This window comes from Squalius cephalus (assembly GCF_949319135.1).
Source record: "Squalius cephalus genome assembly, chromosome: 25".
NCBI classification, from domain to species: domain Eukaryota; kingdom Metazoa; phylum Chordata; class Actinopteri; order Cypriniformes; family Leuciscidae; genus Squalius; species Squalius cephalus.
The window spans coordinates 1962031-1981342 of record NC_137146.1 but is presented as its reverse complement, the minus strand read 5'-3'; the positions used below and the strand labels follow the sequence as shown (position 1 = coordinate 1981342).

Below are 19312 nucleotides of genomic sequence, written 5' to 3'. Positions count from 1 at the left end.
ATTTTCTGCTATACTTTGTGGCCTTTTAAACACGTTTATATACAGTTTAATGAATGCTACTTCTGATGTTTACTATCCTTTGTATTTTAATTATTACAGGAAGAAACTGGCTCAGCGTTTACAAGATGCAGAAGAAGCTGTGGAAGCTGTTAATGCTAAATGCTCCTCTCTGGAGAAGACCAAGCACAGGCTGCAGAATGAGATTGAAGATCTCATGGTGGATGTGGAGAGATCCAATGCTGCTGCTGCTGCTCTGGACAAGAAGCAAAGAAACTTTGATAAAGTAAGGAGAGAAAGTACATTTTGTCATTAGCTGGAAAAATTAGCCATATATTTACAAAACAAAATACCAGCAAACTTCACTGCTCTCATTGATCATTTGGCCTTGTAAAATTTAACCAGGTCCTGGCTGAGTGGAAGCAGAAGTATGAGGAGACCCAAACTGAACTGGAAAGTGCCCAAAAAGAAGCTAGATCTCTGAGCACTGAACTCTTTAAATTGAAAAACTCATATGAGGAGTCATTGGACCACCTGGAGAGCATGAAGAGGGAGAACAAGAATCTCCAAGGTAAGAGTGGTTTTTACAACTCCAAATCATTACTTTAATTGCTTGCATTTGTGAGCTCACATGTTATTTCTATTGCACAGAGGAAATTTCTGACCTCACTGAGCAACTTGGTGAGAGTGGGAAGAATATTCATGAGCTGGAGAAACTACGAAAACAACTGGAGCAGGAGAAACAAGAGATACAAACTGCTCTTGAAGAGGCTGAGGTAAAAGAACAACCATTTTCCCCAAAGTTCTTATTCATTGGACAACTCTTTGATTTAAATCAAGCTGTTGTTTAAAGCAATTCATCATTCCAGATTATTTTAAGGGAGGTCACTTCCCACCCCACAACACAGGGCTAAACTAAAACTTTAAATCTACATTATAACAAACACCCATTTTACTCTTCATAGGGTTCCCTTGAACATGAGGAAGGCAAGATACTTAGAGCTCAGCTGGAGTTCAATCAGGTCAAAGCTGATATTGAACGTAAGCTGACAGAGAAAGATGAAGAGATGGAGCAGGCCAAGAGGAACCAGCAGAGAGTGGTGGATACCCTGCAAAGCTCACTGGAATCAGAGTCTCGCAGCAGGAATGAAGCTCTCAGGCTGAAGAAGAAGATGGAGGGAGACCTCAATGAGATGGAGATTCAGCTCAGTCAGGCTAACAGACAGGCATCAGAAGCCCAGAAGCAACTCAAGGGTCTTCATGGACATCTCAAAGTATGACGAATCTTCAAATCAAGATTTTATAATGATTAGGTGAACATAGTTCTTCAGTCTTTTCATTTGTACAAATTTACAGGATGCCCAACTGCAACTAGATGATGCTCTTCGTGCTAATGATGATTTCAAAGAGAACATCGCCATTGTGGAGAGACGCAACAATCTGCTGCAGGCTGAACTGGATGAGCTGAGATCCATGGTGGAACAAACTGAGAGAGGAAGGAAACTGGCTGAGCAGGAACTGCTGGATGTCAGTGAGAGAGTTCAGCTCCTGCATTCTCAGGTATGACACATCTGTATTAGATGAATAAAACCTTTAAACCCATTCTTAGTATCAATATTAACTAGAGACTACATGAATGCCAATATTGTCCATGTTCAGAACACCAGCCTGCTGAATCAGAAGAAGAAGCTGGAGGGAGATAATACTCAGCTTCAGACTGAGGTTGAGGAGGCAGTGCAGGAGTGCAGGAATGCTGAGGAAAAAGCCAAGAAGGCCATCACTGATGCTGCCATGATGGCAGAGGAGCTGAAGAAGGAGCAGGACACCAGTGCTCATCTGGAGCGCATGAAGAAGAACATGGAGCAGACCATCAAGGACCTGCAGCACCGTCTGGATGAGGCTGAGCAGATCGCCATGAAGGGAGGCAAGAAGCAGGTCCAGAAACTGGAATCCAGAGTAAGTTGCTCAAGTTTTTGAAGTCTATTGTTTTTTTCTGTTATTTAAATACTTTTGTTTGATTAGCTAACCCTTTTACACATCTCTCAGGTCAGAGAGCTGGAAAATGAGGTGGAGCTTGAACAGAGAAAGGCGAGCGAGTCTGTGAAAGGAGTCCGTAAATATGAGAGACGCGTCAAGGAGCTCACCTACCAGGTCACTTTTTTTTTTTTTGGCACAAAAAATGTCTTTTTATTCATGCAAAGATTTGATAAAACAACATAAAATGTGTTCAAGTCAATTTATGCTCTGACTATATACAGAGTTGGGAGGGTTACTTTAAAAATGTATTCCATTACAGTTAAAAAAAATAACTTCATTAAAAAAAGGTTTTTAGTAACGTAATCCAAGCACCACAAAGTGAAAGCAAATAATGTAATGTAATCTGATTACTTTTGGATTCCTTCAAGGTCACATATGTAAATAACGTACAGAAAAAAGCAATATTTATGACAATGATTGCCATGCACCAATAGGTGGCTCACATGAGTCATGACTGGCAACAGAACCAGCTGTCAATTAGAGATGCGCGGATCAGTTCTAACATCAACCGAATCATCACATTACAATTATTCTAATTCTCAGTGTTAAGCGTGTTGACATGGTAACAACATATTACACTGAAGTAGGCTGTTTTTAAATTGACATTTAGCTATTTAAAGTAAAAGTTCTTCTTTGGCAAAATTGCATTTCCTTAATAGCCTAAACACAGGCTTTACTCCCTTCAAACATAAATTGTCACTGTTTCCGTCATTGCAACTTTCCCGAACAAACACACACACACACACACACACACACACACACACACACACACACACACACACACACACACACACACACACACACACACACAAGAAATTAAATACATTCATCCCAAGCAAAGGCTGGATATATGCTTTATGAGTACGTCAAATACATACAGCGCTGCACAAGCCGTTATATATCACATATCACTTGATTCGTCCTGGTTAACTATTTCAGTAAAATGCTCCCACACGGTACTTTTCTTTCCTTCTTTTTTTGTTTTTAATTCTCCTTTTGGAAAAATTGTTTGGATCTGTTTTGCCTCCATTGCTGCTTAAACAAGTGGACCCCGCCACTGTGTAGCTTAATGAGAGTATGCAAATTAGTGCCTGATTAAAAAGATTACACGTTAAGATTTCCATCATTATGTTGTAAGACATTCTTATCAGAATAATTTTTGTTCAGTTTGTGTATATTTTTAGAAAGCTATTAAGTTATTAAGCAATTATTCCTTTTTTTCTGTGTTTTATATAATGACCACTAGGAGATGCTCAAGGCATATTTTTCCTTTTACTGAAAACGCACGTTCATTGTGTTTTACTGTGAAATGAGAGTTCCGTGTCTTTATAAAAATCAACACATTAATAATTTCTTTCTCATCGACCTACGACCCATAAGCTATTAATTAGAACATAATTTTTTTATTATTTGGCCAGCCTGACGGATATCTCCACGGATATAACCAGGATCCACGCTGTCAATATAGCATTATAATGTCAAAATACTAATTTATTTAGTTTTAAGTGAAACCATTGTAATCCTGATAGCATTCCCGTTTTTTACAAAATGTAAAAAATGTAACTGTAATCTGATTACTTTGTTTTTTTGACATAACTGTAACGAATTACAGTTACCTGATTACGTAACGCCGTTACATGTCTTCCGTTACTCCCCAACCCTGACTTTATATGCAGACTGAGGAGGACCGTAAGAATCTGGCACGTCTTCAGGATCTGGTGGACAAACTCCAGCTGAAGGTCAAATCCTACAAAAGAACTGCTGAGGAGGCGGTATGTTTAAGATATTTTCAGTAAAAAAGTATGCATCTAATCATGCTTTACCCTTAAGCTGTGTTGAAACACCTTTGGTGTTCCCGGTCAAAAATGGCCGGCCTTTTAAAAATTGCTTGTAAATCACCCGTTATGTAATATTATTACCAAATATTGGGTTCAATCTTTTTGTCAGCTTGTTTTCTTTCAATTAGTACAGGTTTTGTATTTATTTTTTAAACTGATTGATCGCTTGCAAAGATAAAGGCCTCGGACCAACACTCAAGCTACCACACACACACACACACACACACACACACACACACACACACACACACACACACACACACACACACACACACACACACACACAAACAATTTTACGTGTTACAATCTTTCTTTTTAACAGAGATGAACTTTATCCTCAGATTAATGGGGCCTGCACACATGATCATATGTGAACATGATGAACATCATAAATGTGCCATTTTGTACAAGATAAAAGAATTTCAAAACAAACTTCCGGGTTAAACATTAGAGCACACTAGTGTCATTGATAGTGTGCAATTTCATAATTTTTTTTATATTGACAAAATTATCCACAAATATTGCCCTTTTCACTTCAAAACTGAGGTGCATAAGATCAGATCAATGAGGCCTACAATCAATCAGTTCCAAAAAGGATTACAAAACCTGTCCTAATTGAAAGGAAACAAGTTGACAAAAAGATTGAATCCAATATTTGGTGATAATATAGCATAAGAGATTTATACGCTTTTTTTTGTAGGCCGGTCATATTCGACTGGGAACACAAGTGTAACAATGTGGGAAAAAATCCCAACAAAGTACAAAAATTATGCAAAATAAATAAATTGGGAAGTAGTTATACCCTGTGTGAGCGAATTCAGTTAGTTTTAGTCCAAGGTGATAACATTAACTACTATTCTTCTAACTAATGGCTAACTAATAACAAGCAGTAATTAGGAGGTGTATTAAGGCAAAAGTCATAGTTAATAGTTAGTAATAGTGAGAATTAGACCCTAATCAGAAGCGTGACCAAATATTCTGACTTATTTTCTTGGCATGGGATTGCTTGAGAAAATATCTTCATGTTTTTACAGGAGGAACAGGCTAATGCAAATCTGGGCAAGTTCCGTAAGATACAGCATGAGCTGGATGAGGCAGAGGAGAGGGCTGATATTGCTGAATCTCAGGTCAACAAGCTGAGAGCCAAGAGCCGTGATACAGGATCCAAGGCAAGTATTGGTTGTTTTCAAACAAATGTTAAATGACTTGGCAGGTGTGGTGCATACTGTCATTAACATTAACTCCAAAGCAAGCTAAAATTTAAAGTAACTATTTGACTCTGGAAACCTACCAACATAATATTTCATAACTTTCAAGTGGAAAAAAACATGATGTTGCTTCGAAAACCCTTGATAAGCAGAGCTAATGGCAACTCCATTATCAAATTTTGCAAGGAAATATGGAAAATAATTTTAAACAATTATATTTATGGGCAAAATGTATTATATTTTCTAATAAGATAAATTAATCTTACATCTTTGTCTTTTTTTCTCCTTTGAACAGAAAGGACATGATGAGGAATGAAGCTCTCCCATCTCTCAAAATCTTGTGTGTCGCTTTGAATCCATTAGTTTAGAATAAACTTCTCTTTTAGTTCTCGAAATAGAATAAAGAAAATGTGCAAATTAAACATCTGCCACATTGTGTTATTTTAAAACTAAATTGTCATTGTCACTAGTGGTGTAAACTGTGTGTGCTTTACAAAGTCAAATTAAAGAGTAAAAATACATGCTAAAATCATTTTTACAGGCATTAGCAGACCACTACATAAATTGTCATTTGTTAAGATTAGGTGTGCTGGTTAATGTAGTTATGAACATTAATAGCTAAATAAAATGTAATGCAGGTCATTCTCCCAAAACTTCAAAAATAACTTCAAGGAGAAATTATTAAAACAGGTCAGAACAGGCCCTTAACATACATGTAAAAAAAATACAATCAAATAAAATCTGTAGATAACATGATGTTGACTTACCTTTCATAATGGTTGCAAATAGAAATAAAGCTAGCAAACACGTTTCAGACAAGGGAACTGTCCATTACAGAACTACTCAAAGGGTAGGAGAGATGTGACAAGTGCCTGTTGTTTCTCAAGATGATGCAGTGGCTCCAACAGACGTGTTAAATAAAGGAGGAGTCAGGAAGGAGGAGGTTGATTAACACTGGATAAGGAAAGTGTGGCATCTTTAACATTTGTCACTTGTGCTATTTTAAGAGCTTCATAAAGCTTGGCACATACATTACTATATGTGAGAGGAGCCTCTGACGCACATAAAAAGCTTAAAAAAGCTTATAAACTTTACAATGACCATTTTTCTTAGACATATAGGCAATGTAAAAAATGGGGCTAATTTGTGCATTAACATTGTTTAATAAGAGGTAGCCATAGCTTAGGAAAGTTCAAGGTGGTTAAAAAATATCATAAGCATAGCATAGAGGAGGCATTAGGTAATGTAACTTAAGTAGTAAGAGTTCATGCAAGTGATGGACATCTACAGATGAGACATGTCCTACATACTATCACTCAAAGATATTTAACAGGTTATCTTTGTCCTCAGGGCTAAAGTAAAGGAAACAATGCAATGCAATGTAAACAAGACAACTTGAAGGGTATGGCCCCTCGGTCAGCTCTCTGAAGGACAGCAACAGACTTCAAACACTATATGATTCACTGTTTTGAAGCACACTGGGGCTATCCGTCAAGCTTTTAGCCTGGGCATATGATGCAGTGCATTCAGAAAAACCATACTGGTCAGAGTGCATTTTTATTTTTATTTTATTATTTTAACTTTTTTTATACAATATTTAGAATATTATATATAATATGAAATATATATTTTTAATTTGGATGCATGTGAAATAATAAATAAATAAAATAAAGTTATAAAATGTTATTTATATATTTCAAAATGTTAACTGCACGCTGAAGTTAAGAGCCTGGCTCATTGGATGCTCTAAGACAGGGATAGGCAACGTCGGTCCTGGAGTGCCACTGTCCTGCAGAGTTTAGTACCAATCCAGAAAAAGAAGAAAAACACAAAAAACTTGCCGGCCTGTAGCCGTAGTAATCCTGAACACATTGATTAGCTTGTTCAGGAGTGTTTGATTATGGGTTGAGCAAAACTCTGTGGGGCAGTGACACTCCAGGACCAACGTTGCCTATCCCTGCTCTTAGCTGTCATGATTGATGATCTTGACAATTGCAGTGTACAGCTACCACCACCAGAGGGTGTCACTTGGTGATCAACCATACCAAAATGTTAAGCAATATTCAATTGTTTCAAAAACTCTGAGACCATTAATTAAATGCATATTTTATATTTTTCAAAATACATATTTTTAAATAAAAGTGGTTTTATCGACATATTTATTTTTTTAGAATTTGTTTTGCAGCAGTACTTGAAGTGACAAACAAAACTTGATCATTCCAAAGAGCATCATGTGCTTACACTGAAACTTTGACCATCTATGCAAAGGAGTCACATGATCAATGTCAGATTTAATTTAGTGATCTAGAAATAGTCTGACACATATACTCATTTGAACTCATTTACATTCAAATTTTCCAAATTCTAAAACTTTCAGTTTTGTCCACACTTAAATTATATATGTATATTTTTTGTTAACAACTGTTTATTGAGTTTTCTTTTTTTCTTTTTAAGGACAAGAAATACAAAAATACAAAGCAAAAAGCAACTATACAAATCTGGAACCCACCCCAAACCATCATCCCACCCCTGGTAGACTTCAAGAAACTTAAAATTATAATTTCAATCACATATTATTGAATATGGTTTCAGACTTTTGATCCAGTGTTATTTTAGTATCATTGAATTTGATTAAAACATTTAATTAGCTTTCATTTTTACATTTTACACTTTAATAAAAAAAAAAAAAAAAAAAAGTACCACTGTTTAATGCTTAATAATTACACCTACTCCAGCTTTTAAGTCACATTTTTTGGAGCAAAACTAGCTGCATGGTCTGAAGAAGAAGACAGGAAGTAGAGACACAATGGATTCCTATTTAACCCAACAGATGGACGACCATTCTAGTGCACCCAGTGACAAAAGGAAGCTCCGATTACAAACGTTATTAGACATAAGGTTGCTCTCATTTCTTCCATTCTTGCTCCTGAGTGCTGATAAACCAGAGTAAAAAGACAGCTGAGAATGAGGCTCTGTAAAGGATGAGGGGGCTAGAATAGATTGCCCAAGTGCTAAGACTAAGTAAGGTGCTTGTTGAGAGGGTGCAGAATAACTGAGGGACGAGAGGTCAAGGCAGGCCAGAAACCTCACAAAAGGTCTTGAGTGATGGCTCACACAGCTCAACAACAAATCAACGCTGTAGAGCTGTTTAGAAACAGATCTGGGGCCGGTTTCACAAAGATAGACTTTGACTATGGCTTAGATATAGTAGATAGTCAGACTTCAGATAGACATCTAAATCAGACCGTTGCACAAAGCACTTAAGACTTGAGTAGGACTACACTGCAATGCATTCTGGGTAAAATAAGACACTTTTCAAAACAAAAAACATGGCGGATCGAGTAAGCGCACTCAAGCGCTCAGTGCTGTTTACCCCAGCGGAAAATATGTGTTTGTTGGAGGAGTATAACAGTTACAAGGACATTTTACTTGGGAAATTTAGTGGAGAATGTAGTAACAAGAAGAAATGTTTAATTTGGAAAAAGATTGCTACGACAGTTAACAGCGTTAACTGCGTTAAAGGCGTACAGAAAAGATACAAAAACATGGTACAAGATACCCTGTATACCCACTCAAGACTATCTACTAAACGCAGTGCAAACCAGCGGCGCCATTCGGCGTCTGTCCGCGGCGCCCAGCAACGGCTCAGGAACTTGTTCAAAATCCTGCCGCGCCACAGAGTGCCATTTACATTTTTTGTCTCATATTTGTCTCAAATCATCGTTAATGTATATACTGACTTCACCCTGTCCTGCAATATACATTTAGTTTTACATTCATTTACAGAAATCAGCTGCGTGGATGAAAACTGCTGATGTTATCGGATTTTCAGGTGATATTCTCAATTCATTCAGTTAACGGTCGCTCTGAGGTAAAGTGTTCAGGCTGCAGACTTTAGTTTGCAACGATTGTATTTAATTGTACAGTACAATCACAACATAGTACAGACATTATCTTAATTCCATAATGTCCTTAAACATAACAGTATTGCTGGCCATAAACTGAAAATACGCGACGCGGCGCTTCTTGTCAGTTGTGCGACCCCCTTTAGACCTAAGTTAGCCTGGGGGTAAGGTGTCTAATTTTTTTGGTCTAAATTAAGTCAGTCTTAATTTTTGTGAAACAGTCTAACTTGCATTAGACTAGTCTATGAGCAAATTTTAGATTTGTCTAACACTATAGACCGGTCTAAAATAGCTTTGTGAAACCGGCCCCTGGGGCTAAGACGGTTAGTTTGACCTGTTCTTTCTGTTAAGGTGAAATAATTATAAGGCACCTTCATGTTAACTGATGCACAGAAACGGTAACACTGATGTCACGTATTTAGAATATATTAACTTCTGTAAACATTAGGGGTGTAACTATGACAAATTGCGATACTGAACTCAAGATACGATACTTATCGCAATTTTTTGTATTATATTTATATATTTATTATTGTTATATTATTGATTATATTATATTATTATCAGGACCCACAAATATTCCCCAACTGCATTATTATACATTTTATTCAACATTAAATATAGTAGTTTAATGTAATAATGTCACTGAAATTACACAGACAAACCGCGCACGCACAGACGCTCCCGGTGCTAGCTATGTCCCGCCTCTCCCCCTATTAATGCACTATACATTTAAGAATAAACCATCTAAAACGCTTTGAATAATCATACTACTCAAACTTAATGTGATATGGTGATTTAAATGATGTTTGCGCTTTCACTTTGAGGAGTGCCGGCAGCGCGTACACACTTCAGATGATCAATGCAATCAATCACAGTTCTAATCACAAGAAAACGTGTCAAAATGACTTCACGAACTAAATGGTTAGTAATCCAAAAAATTGTATTCTGCATTTACTCGCTCTAATGTTGTTTTCACGCAATCATTTGAACATCTGTGTTTAATTCAGTATATGCAAGTTGTAAATCTGTTTATCATAAAGCCACCGTGCATCTTCAGAAGACTTGGACTTGGATCAGACCACTTGTTTGAGTATTTTTATGCCTTTGACATTTTTGGGGTCTTTTAAGTTTTAGAGGAATCGACTTTAAATGGAGGGACAGAAATAATCAGAAAAAAAAATTCTTCATTTGTGTTTGGAAGTTGAAAGAAAATCAACATGAGGGTGACTACATGATGGCAGAATTTACATTTTTGGGTGAATTAAATCTTAAAAATTAGGGATGTCAACGATTAATCGACGATCGATTAATTGTCGATAATACATTTAATCGATACAACTTATCGATCATCGATTAAGCAGGTCTTCATGCGTGTGCGCACTGCTCAACCGCGAAACATGTAAAGCGAGTGCGCCGGAGTTATGTTTGGGACCATTTTACACCTTCATCATGACTATAAGTTTGCGTGTGCATTCGCAGCCTTTTGTTTTGTGCAAATGTAAGTTGTAATACTGTTTATTTTGTGTATGCCTATTTATATCTGATTTATCTCACATTGGATGCATTTGGTTAAAGGGGGGGTACAATGGTGTTTCATGTATTCAGAGTTGTTTACAGTGTTAAAGAGATAGATTCTCATGCTAAACATGGGCAAAGTTTAAAAAAAATATTTTGGACGAATAACGGAGAATTTCTATGCTGAAAATCTTACTTCCGGGTTGGTACAAGTTTCGGCTGGTTTTTTTTAGGTTCCCAGAACTCATGCTCCTCGCGACAGCCCCAAAGTTTTCCAAAGAACCCAGTGTTACAGGAACAGTGGATGCAGTTTGTTTTTCCGGGGCAGCAACGGAGTGTAGGAAGTGCGGTTGTGTGTTCTGGTCGTTTCAGTGACGAATGTTTTATTAACAAGGCTCAGGTCGACGCTGGATTTGCAAATCGTTTGCTATTAAAACGTGGAGCGGTCCCAGTGATAAAAGACCCCATTCATGTAAGTACAACTGGATCAGATTTCTGTCTTTTCAGAATCAGAATCAGAATCAGAATCAGAATCAGAAAGAGCTTTATTGCCAAGTGTGCTTGCACCCACAAGGAATTTTTCTTGGTACTGAAGCTTCCAGTGCACATATACAAATACAAATACAACAAGAACATAGTAATACAAATTCTAAGAATGAAAATATATAAAAAATAAATAAAAATAGTATAAAAGTAAAAAAGTAGGGTCACAGTTGGGTTTAGTCTGAATAAACATTTACAGATTATGAACATATTTACAGTATTTTGAGTAGTATGAATAATATAAATATCACCTGAATTAGAGAATATTACACTAGACAGTGGGAGTCTAGCGCATGTTACAGATTATAAACATATTTACAGTATTTTGAGTAGTATGAATAATATAGATATAAATATCACCTGAGTTTATTGCACTAGACAGTGGGAGTATTGCACTTACAGGCATATGCTTTGGGGGGCATGTTAAGTGTTCAGAAGGGAAATGGCCTGTGGAAAGAAACTTTTGCTGGAAAGCTACCGCTTGACTCTATAGCTCCGCCTCCAGGACCTCGGCTTTTTCCGGAGAGAATCGGAAAGCTGTATTTTTCTTTTCTAAATATAATAAAACTAAACACTTTTTTGAGATATTAAGGATGCACTACTACTCTATAGTACTCAAGATTAACATGAGATTAGGTGAAACTGTGCATGTTATGTACCCTTTAAGAATTAACTCTGTAGTAAAGCGCCAGCTTCAGCGCGCGCAGCTCAAACGGCAGAGCACGACTAATAATGACTATTGGGACTGTAATATTACATAACATTATAAAGAGAACAATATTGTAATAAAACATTGTGAATTATTTGGGTTTAGTTGCCGTGTCGCGTTGCTCCAGGAAGAGCGCGTCCACAACATGAGTAACGTCTCGGTTACGTATGGTAACCCTCGTTCCCTGAGTCCAGGGAACGGAGACGCCTCGTCGGGGGAGTTCCCCTGACGAATTGGGATCACGCTAGGGAGACCAATTGCCTTCGAGTGAATTAAAACGAGCCAATGAACATTGGCATGCAAGGTTTGCATTCCGCGGCCCGCCTACCAGTGCGGGTATAAGGCGGAATCAAGCGCATACACAAACGCTTTTCGCTGAGGAGCCGAACGGTGTCCAGTCCTCCGCGAAGGTACAGCAGCATGGCGACGGGACGAGGCGTCTCCGTTCCCTGGACTCAGGGAACGAGGGTTACCATACGTAACCGAGACGTTCCCTTTCGTCAGCAGGGAACTCCGACGCCTCGTCGGGGGAGTTCCCCTGACGAATTGGGATCCCTACCAAAACGCCATGGTGCTGGCCCCTTCCAGCGCCCAGCTAAGCTACAGCCCTGCAGCAGTTTCCAGAAATTTTGCGGGAGCTAGCTAGGAAATCACACTGCTGTTCCGCAAGACCCAATCAGTGGATATTGGATAACACTGGGAAAGCGTGCCCGACCCCAAGGATATAATAGGGGGAGGGAACGCTGCGGAAGCTGAGGCAGCCTAGAGGAAGGCCCTCAAATACACACATGTACTAACCACGTAGGGTAGTGAAACATATGGCAGTCCTTGAAGGTAGTCCCAGTCCAGAGGAGTGAGGAGCGTACTCAACAGGGACGACAGAATGAGTCTGTCGAGGGGAAGACACGGCTGAACTGCACGTGGCAATCATGGGTCGCCGCAGGGACCACTGGAAAGGCACCCAGTCTACTAACAACTCCTTACTGAAGGTAGCAGACCTGGTGCCAGGCGGTCCGCAACGCCTGACACCGGAGGGGGTGATGGAGGAACTCACGAGGTTAGCCGTTTGTTGGGTAACCAACGGAGCGAAAGACGCACGCATCCGCTCACGGAATGGCGTCGCAAGCCGACACACCTATTCCCTCTAATTACTGGCCATAGCAAGTACTCGGGAGGAAACAGGTTCCACACGTAGGCTATAAAACCTAGCGAACGTGTTCAGTGTCGCCCAGCCCGCAGCTCTACAATGTCTGTTAGCGAGGTGCCTTGTGCCAGAGCCCAGGAAGCGGCAACACTCCTAGTGGAGTGAGCCCGCAACCTGGGTGGGCAGGGCTCAACCTGGGACTCATAAGCCCTGGTGATAGCATCCACTAGCCAGTGGGCTAACCTCTGCTTGGAGACAGCCTTCCCCTTCTGCTGGCCTCCGTAACAAACAAAGAGCTGATCTGAGGTCCTACAGCTTTGCGTTCTGTCTATATAAACCCGGAGGGCCCGGACGGGACAGAGAAAAGCTAGGGCTGGGTCTGCCTCCTCCTGGGGCAGCGCTTGCAGGTTCACTACCTGGTCCGCGAAGGGAGTGGTAGGAACCTTGGGCACATATCCGAGCCGGGGTCTCAATGTAACATGAGAAAGGCCAGGCCCGAACTCTAGGCACGATACGTCGAATGAAAAAGCCTGCAGATCCCCTACCCTCTTGAAGGAAGCCAATGCTAACAGGAGCGCTGTCTTAATGGACAGGATATTAACCTCAACTGTCGTCAAAGGCTCAAAAGGAGGACTTTGGAGCGCTCTAGCACTAAAGTTAAGTCCCAAGAGGGTACAGGGTGCAAATCGCGAGGTGGATTTAGCCTCCTAGCACCCTTGAGGAATCTGATGACCAGGTCGTGCTTCCCCACGGACTTACCGCCAACTACATCGTGATGTGCGGCTATTGCGGCAACATACACTTTGAGAGTGGAGGGAGACAGCCTTCGCTCCAACCCCTCTTGTAGGAAGGAGAGCACGACTCTGACCGGGCAAGTTCGTGGGTTCTCCCCGTGGGAAGAACACCAGCCGACGAACAGGTTCCACTTCAGAGCATAGAGGCGCCTCGTAGAGGGGGCTCTAGCTGAAGAGATGGTATCTACCACTGCCTGTGGCAGGCCATCTAGAACCTCCGCGTCCCGTCCAGGGACCAGACATGGAGTTTCCAGAGGTCTGGACGCGGGTGCCATAGAGTGCCCCGTCTCTGAGAAAGAAGGTCGTTCCTCAGAGGAATCGGCCAAGGAGGGGCTGTCGCGAGGAGCATGAGTTCTGGGAACCAAGTCCGGGTTGGCCAATACGGGGCTACCAAAAGGACCTGCTCCTCGTCCTCCCTGACCTTGCACAGTGTCTGTGCAAGAAGGCTCACTGGGGAGAACGCATATTTGCGTAAGTCCCGGGGCCAGCTGTGTACCAGGGCATCCGTGCCTAGAGTTCCTTCGGCCAGGGAGTAATACCACTGGCAATGGGTCGTGTCCGGAGAGGCAAACAGGACTACCTGTGCGGCTCCGAAAATTCGCCAAATCAGCTGGACCACCTGGGGATGGAGTCGCCATTCTCCCGGAAGGGGAGGCTGACGTGAAAGCTCGTCGGCCACACAATTGAATTCCCCTGGGACATGAACGGCACGAAGCGACCTCAGATGCTTCTGACTCCATCGGAGGTGGGAGGCGAGTCGCGACATACGACGGGAGCGCAGACCACCTTGTCGGTTGATGTACGCAACGGTCGCAGTGCTGTCCGTACGGACCAGTACGTGCTTGTGTCTGAGAAACCCCTTGAGGCGACACAAGGCCAAGCGTACTGCTTGCAACTCTAGGCAGTTGATGTGCCAATGCAGCTGGGGCCCCGTCCACAGACCCGAGACTACATGCCCTTTGTACGTGGCCCCCCAACCCTTGGCAGAAGCATCTGTGAATACCACAGCATGCCTGGAAACCTGGACTAGGGGCACACCGGCCCGTAGAAACACAGGATCCGACCAAGGGGTGAAGGTTTGGCGACAGTGCGGGGTGACTTTGACCCGGAACGTGCCGCTCTGCCACGCCCACCTCGGGACTCGATCGTGAAGCCAGTGCTGGAGCGGTCTCATATGCAACAGACCGAGCGGCGTTACTGCGGCTGCCATATGCCCCAGGAGCCTCTGAAATTGTTTCAGTGGAACCGCTGACTTGCCCCGAAAAGACTTGAGGCAGTTGAGCACTGACTGGACGCGTTCCTCCGTGAGGCGCGCAGTCTGGGCGACCGAGTCCAACTCCATACCGAGATAAGAGATCCTCTGCACAGGGGAGAGTTTGCTCTTGTCCCAGTTGACCTGAAGCCCCAACTGACTGAGGTGCCGAAGCACCATGTCCCTGTGATCGCACAACACATCTCGCGAGTGTGCCAGAATGAGCCAGTCGTCGAGGTAGTTGAGAATGCGAACGCCTTGTTCTCTCATGGGAACAATGGCCGCCTCCGCGACTTTCGTGAAGACACGGGGCGACAGGGCCAGCCCGAAGGGTAGGACCTTGTACTGATATGCTCGACCCTCGAAAGCAAACCGAAGAAATGGTCTGTGTCGGGGAAGAATCGAGACATGAAAGTACGCGTCCTTCAGGTCGATCGCTGCAAACCAATCCTGGGGACGGATGCACTCGAAAATGCGACTCTGCGTGAGCATCTTGAACGGGAGCTTGTGCAGGGCCCGATTCAATACTCGCAGGTCCAGGATTGGCCGTAACCCACCGCCTTTCTTGGGTACAATGAAGTAAGGGCTGTAAAACCCTGACCTCATATCGGCTGGAGGGACCGGCTCGATCGCGTCCTTCGCCAGCAGGGCGTCGATCTCCTTCCGCAAGACCGGAGCATCCACTGGACGCACACGGGTGAAGTGGATGCCCCTGAACTTGGGAGGCCGGCGTGCAAACTGAATTGCATAGCCGAGCCGGATGGTGCGAATGAGCCAGTGCGAGGGTCTCGGGAGCGCTAGCCAGGCTCCGAGAAACTGCCGCAACGAGCCCACCCGCACCGCCGGCGTACCCGCGGAGGGGCAGCGAGGCGGAAGGCAGGGACACGGCTCCGGTGGCATTGTAGCGGCCGAGAGCGGGGTCTGGGTGTGTACTTGGACAACACCTACCTGCTTCCACCGGAGGACAGACGGCAGAGAAGACCCGAGAGTGTTCTGCTGCGGGCTGTCGCCTGGCGAGGGAAGGGGAGGAGACGAGGAGCGAGGCCCAAGGGCGGCTGCTGGTCTCCGTGCCTTCCCGCCCAGCGGCAGACAGGAGTGACGTGACCGAGGTGGCGCCACTGCTATCTGCCAGCTGGGGAGAGGGGACTGAGAGTGGCGAGACCCGAGGGTGGCGCACACTGCCGTCCCACTCTGTAACGGGAGAGACTGCTTGTTCAGCAGACCCAACCGTGAATGACCCAGAGGAGGAAGAAACTGCTCTTTTTTAGGTTTTGGGTACCACCGACCAGCTGGTCGGCGGCGGAACAGAAACAAAAAAATTAACAAAGGATTCTCCACCCGGCCCTCCTCCGGGGGAAGGAGTGGTGATGACACACACTCCCAAAGAGCAGTTTTCGTCACACTCTCTGGGTCGTTCCTCTCAGGGTCATTTCCCCTCCTTTTGCTGGGGGGGGAAACGAACTCCGAGCGGGCTGGTTTTAAGGCGCTTCTGGACCACAGTGTGGACATCGTCTGACCGAAGGCCAGCGCTGTGACTAATCACGGTCAGTCATAAAGCACAGCTCTACTCCGAGTCAGAACTACCCACATGCACTGAATGTGCAGGGGTAGTGAGAGAGGAAAAACTTCTGCAGATTTAGGCATGTTTGGCTTGCCATATTGGCACCAAAATACTTCCATACTGCCAAAATTTTTCACACACATCTAGGCACTTTAGACCCAGGAAGTGTGGCTGTCAAGTCTGAACCTTCAGCATGAGAACACACCATTACAGTAGGAACTCAGCATCATTTTCAGAGTATAACAGCCCTCTCTCCGATGTAGCAATCGACATCTGTCCTCCCCTGGGGCCCCGAATGAAATGCCTGGTCCCTCATGATAAGGACCAAAAACCCATTCAAAGCCTCGACGGCACACAGCACGCTGAGCGGCTCAAGCCTTTACGAGAAAGGGGAGGCGAACAACGTGCCGACGTGGTCATGCACTCATGAGAGAACATGAACCACCCATGAACGCCGTCTCAACACACCGATTAGGCATGTGAAACAGCGATCATGGCCGTCAACCAGGCATGCAAGACAGTGAACGTGGCCATCGCTGGCACACGGCACGCTGAGCGTTCAAGCCCTCAGGCAAGACGAACAACGTGCCGACGTGATCATGCTCTCATGTAGAGAGCACAAACCACCCACGAACACAGTCTCAGCATGTTTGTGACGCGCTAGAGGAGTGGGAAGCTCGTGAGGGTCTTTCACCTGGCGAGACATTCCGCACTGTAACCCTCAGATCACCAATGTTATTTGCCAAAGTAGCCCTCTCCTGGTGCACCAGAAGAGAACTAGATCGGGAAACAAGCAAAGGGACTCACCTCATAGAGGCACGCGAGTCTTGATCTTGACCACGCATCTTGAGCGCCGAATGACGCGCGCTGGGTTGCCGTGACAACCCACGCTGTCAACCGGCGCTCGACGGCACACGGCACGCTGAGCGGCTCGAGCCTTTAAAAAGGGGAGACGAACAACGTGCCGACGTGGTCATGCACTCATGAGAGAACATGAACCACCCACGAACGCAGTCTCACACACTGATTAGGCATGTGAAACAATGAACGTGGCCGTCAAATAAGGACAGGAACGATCGCATCCAGAAACACACGAGTGAAACGTCATCCTGAAAAGGACGCGATCTTCACTCGTGTTGCTCTTTCAGGAAGAAATTACTCTCTTTATTGTGCTGAAGCACACAGGGACCCAACGCGGCGACACAGCGGGGAAACTGCAAGCCCGCTGTGCGCACTCAACCGTTTACCAGCTGTAAAAACAGCTTTTGAATTAACAGCGTGTAGACGCAGCCGGCAGACAGGAAATCGCGCGGTCTCTGAAACGCCGTCTCACCAACACAGAGAGGTCCCTTCCCGAAACAGCAGACTCGTAGAGCGTAAGATAAATACAATCTTAAAACTCATTCACTCAGAGAGGACACAACCGGTCGGCTCCGAAGCAGAAAGCGTTTGTGTATGCGCTTGATTCCGCCTTATACCCGCACTGGTGGGCGGGCCGCGGAATGCAAACCTTGCATGCCAATGTTCATTGGCTCGTTTTAATTCACTCGAAGGCAATTGGTCTCCCTAGCGTGATCCCAATTCGTCAGGGGAACTCCCCCGACGAGGCGTCGGAGTTCCCTGCTGACGAAAGGGAACGTTAGTTCTGAATGAATGGCACGTAACTAAGTTCAAGTTCACTTGTGCATGAATTTGTGTCATTTTGTTCAGATATAATTTGTGATATTATGTTTATTTTGAATATATCTGATTAATCTCATATAGGATGCGTTTCTTTTAGATAAATAATGTGCTAGCAAAGTGCTCCAGTTTAACGGCAGCAGATTCATTCAGCGTGTGCAGTTGTTCCAGGAAGAGCGCGTCCACAACTGTCACACATTCTAAGCGCATACGAGGCGTTGGTGACACGTTGTATTAGTAGTTATATTTGATTATTAAATAATTAATTTAATTATCAATCACATCGAAACATTTTACAATCCTACTAGCCCTTTATTTATATTTAAAACCATTCTCATTGATTTGGTGAGGAACATAGCGTTTTGAGCAGCATTTGCAGACCCTGTCATGCTGTTGGCCATAGCCACTGCAGTAGACGCATTTCGCAGTATTACGGCTAACGATTAATCGATTAATTGATCGTTAATTTAAATGACGATCGATCATGGGAATTTGTGAAATTTGACATCCCTATTATAAATATAGTAAGATGAACATTAGATAAAACTAACTATATTGCAAATCATGTTGTTTACATCAATGATACACAGTCACATTTTTATATTGCGATTATCTCAATATAACAATGTATCGTTACACCTCTAGTAAACATACAAAATGCATTTTGTATCCTACAGAATACTTTTCACGCATTTGTTTTGGGAATCTTTGTAAAGCTGAAAAATCTTTTTGAAGAAAGAATGGGGTGAACATAAAATGAAGCTGTTGTTCATTTTAATGAATGTAAATGAACTTGATAAACCCGTTAAACACATATGGATATAGCTTTGGGAAATCAAGAAAGGTCATAGGAACAAACAAGAACAAGCAAGAGGTGCAGTTGTCTCTGCATTAGGCGAGAACAAAAGGTCGCAAGTGCAGACATTCATTGTTGCCATTACAGCTGTCTACTGACAATTTTACTGTTCCGTGACAGCCGTCTTACTCGTGAGGCATTGTTACCTTGTCTTTATCCTTGAGCACAAAGATAAACCTGTGAAATTCCCAGTGCATGCCTGTCTATCTTTGAGGACAGAAAATGACACACAGTTCTAGAAAAGCATCCTAGCACATTACTGCTGGAATC

At 43.2% G+C, this 19312-nt stretch overlaps 1 protein-coding gene across 1 annotated transcript in view; it reads left to right on the top strand.

Moving 5' to 3' along the window:
• LOC307153703 (uncharacterized protein) overlaps positions 1-5782 on the top strand; it is a 39720-nt gene extending 33938 nt beyond the window's left edge. The window contains 10 exon segments of the mRNA XM_079863329.1: positions 100-283; positions 403-568; positions 649-773; positions 963-1271; positions 1354-1557; positions 1657-1953; positions 2044-2148; positions 3711-3806; positions 4907-5041; positions 5376-5782. Of these exon segments, the coding sequence (XP_079719455.1) occupies positions 100-283; positions 403-568; positions 649-773; positions 963-1271; positions 1354-1557; positions 1657-1953; positions 2044-2148; positions 3711-3806; positions 4907-5041; positions 5376-5396 (1642 nt within the window). The 3' untranslated portion in view covers positions 5397-5782.
• Positions 5783-19312: the final 13530 nt, after the last annotated feature.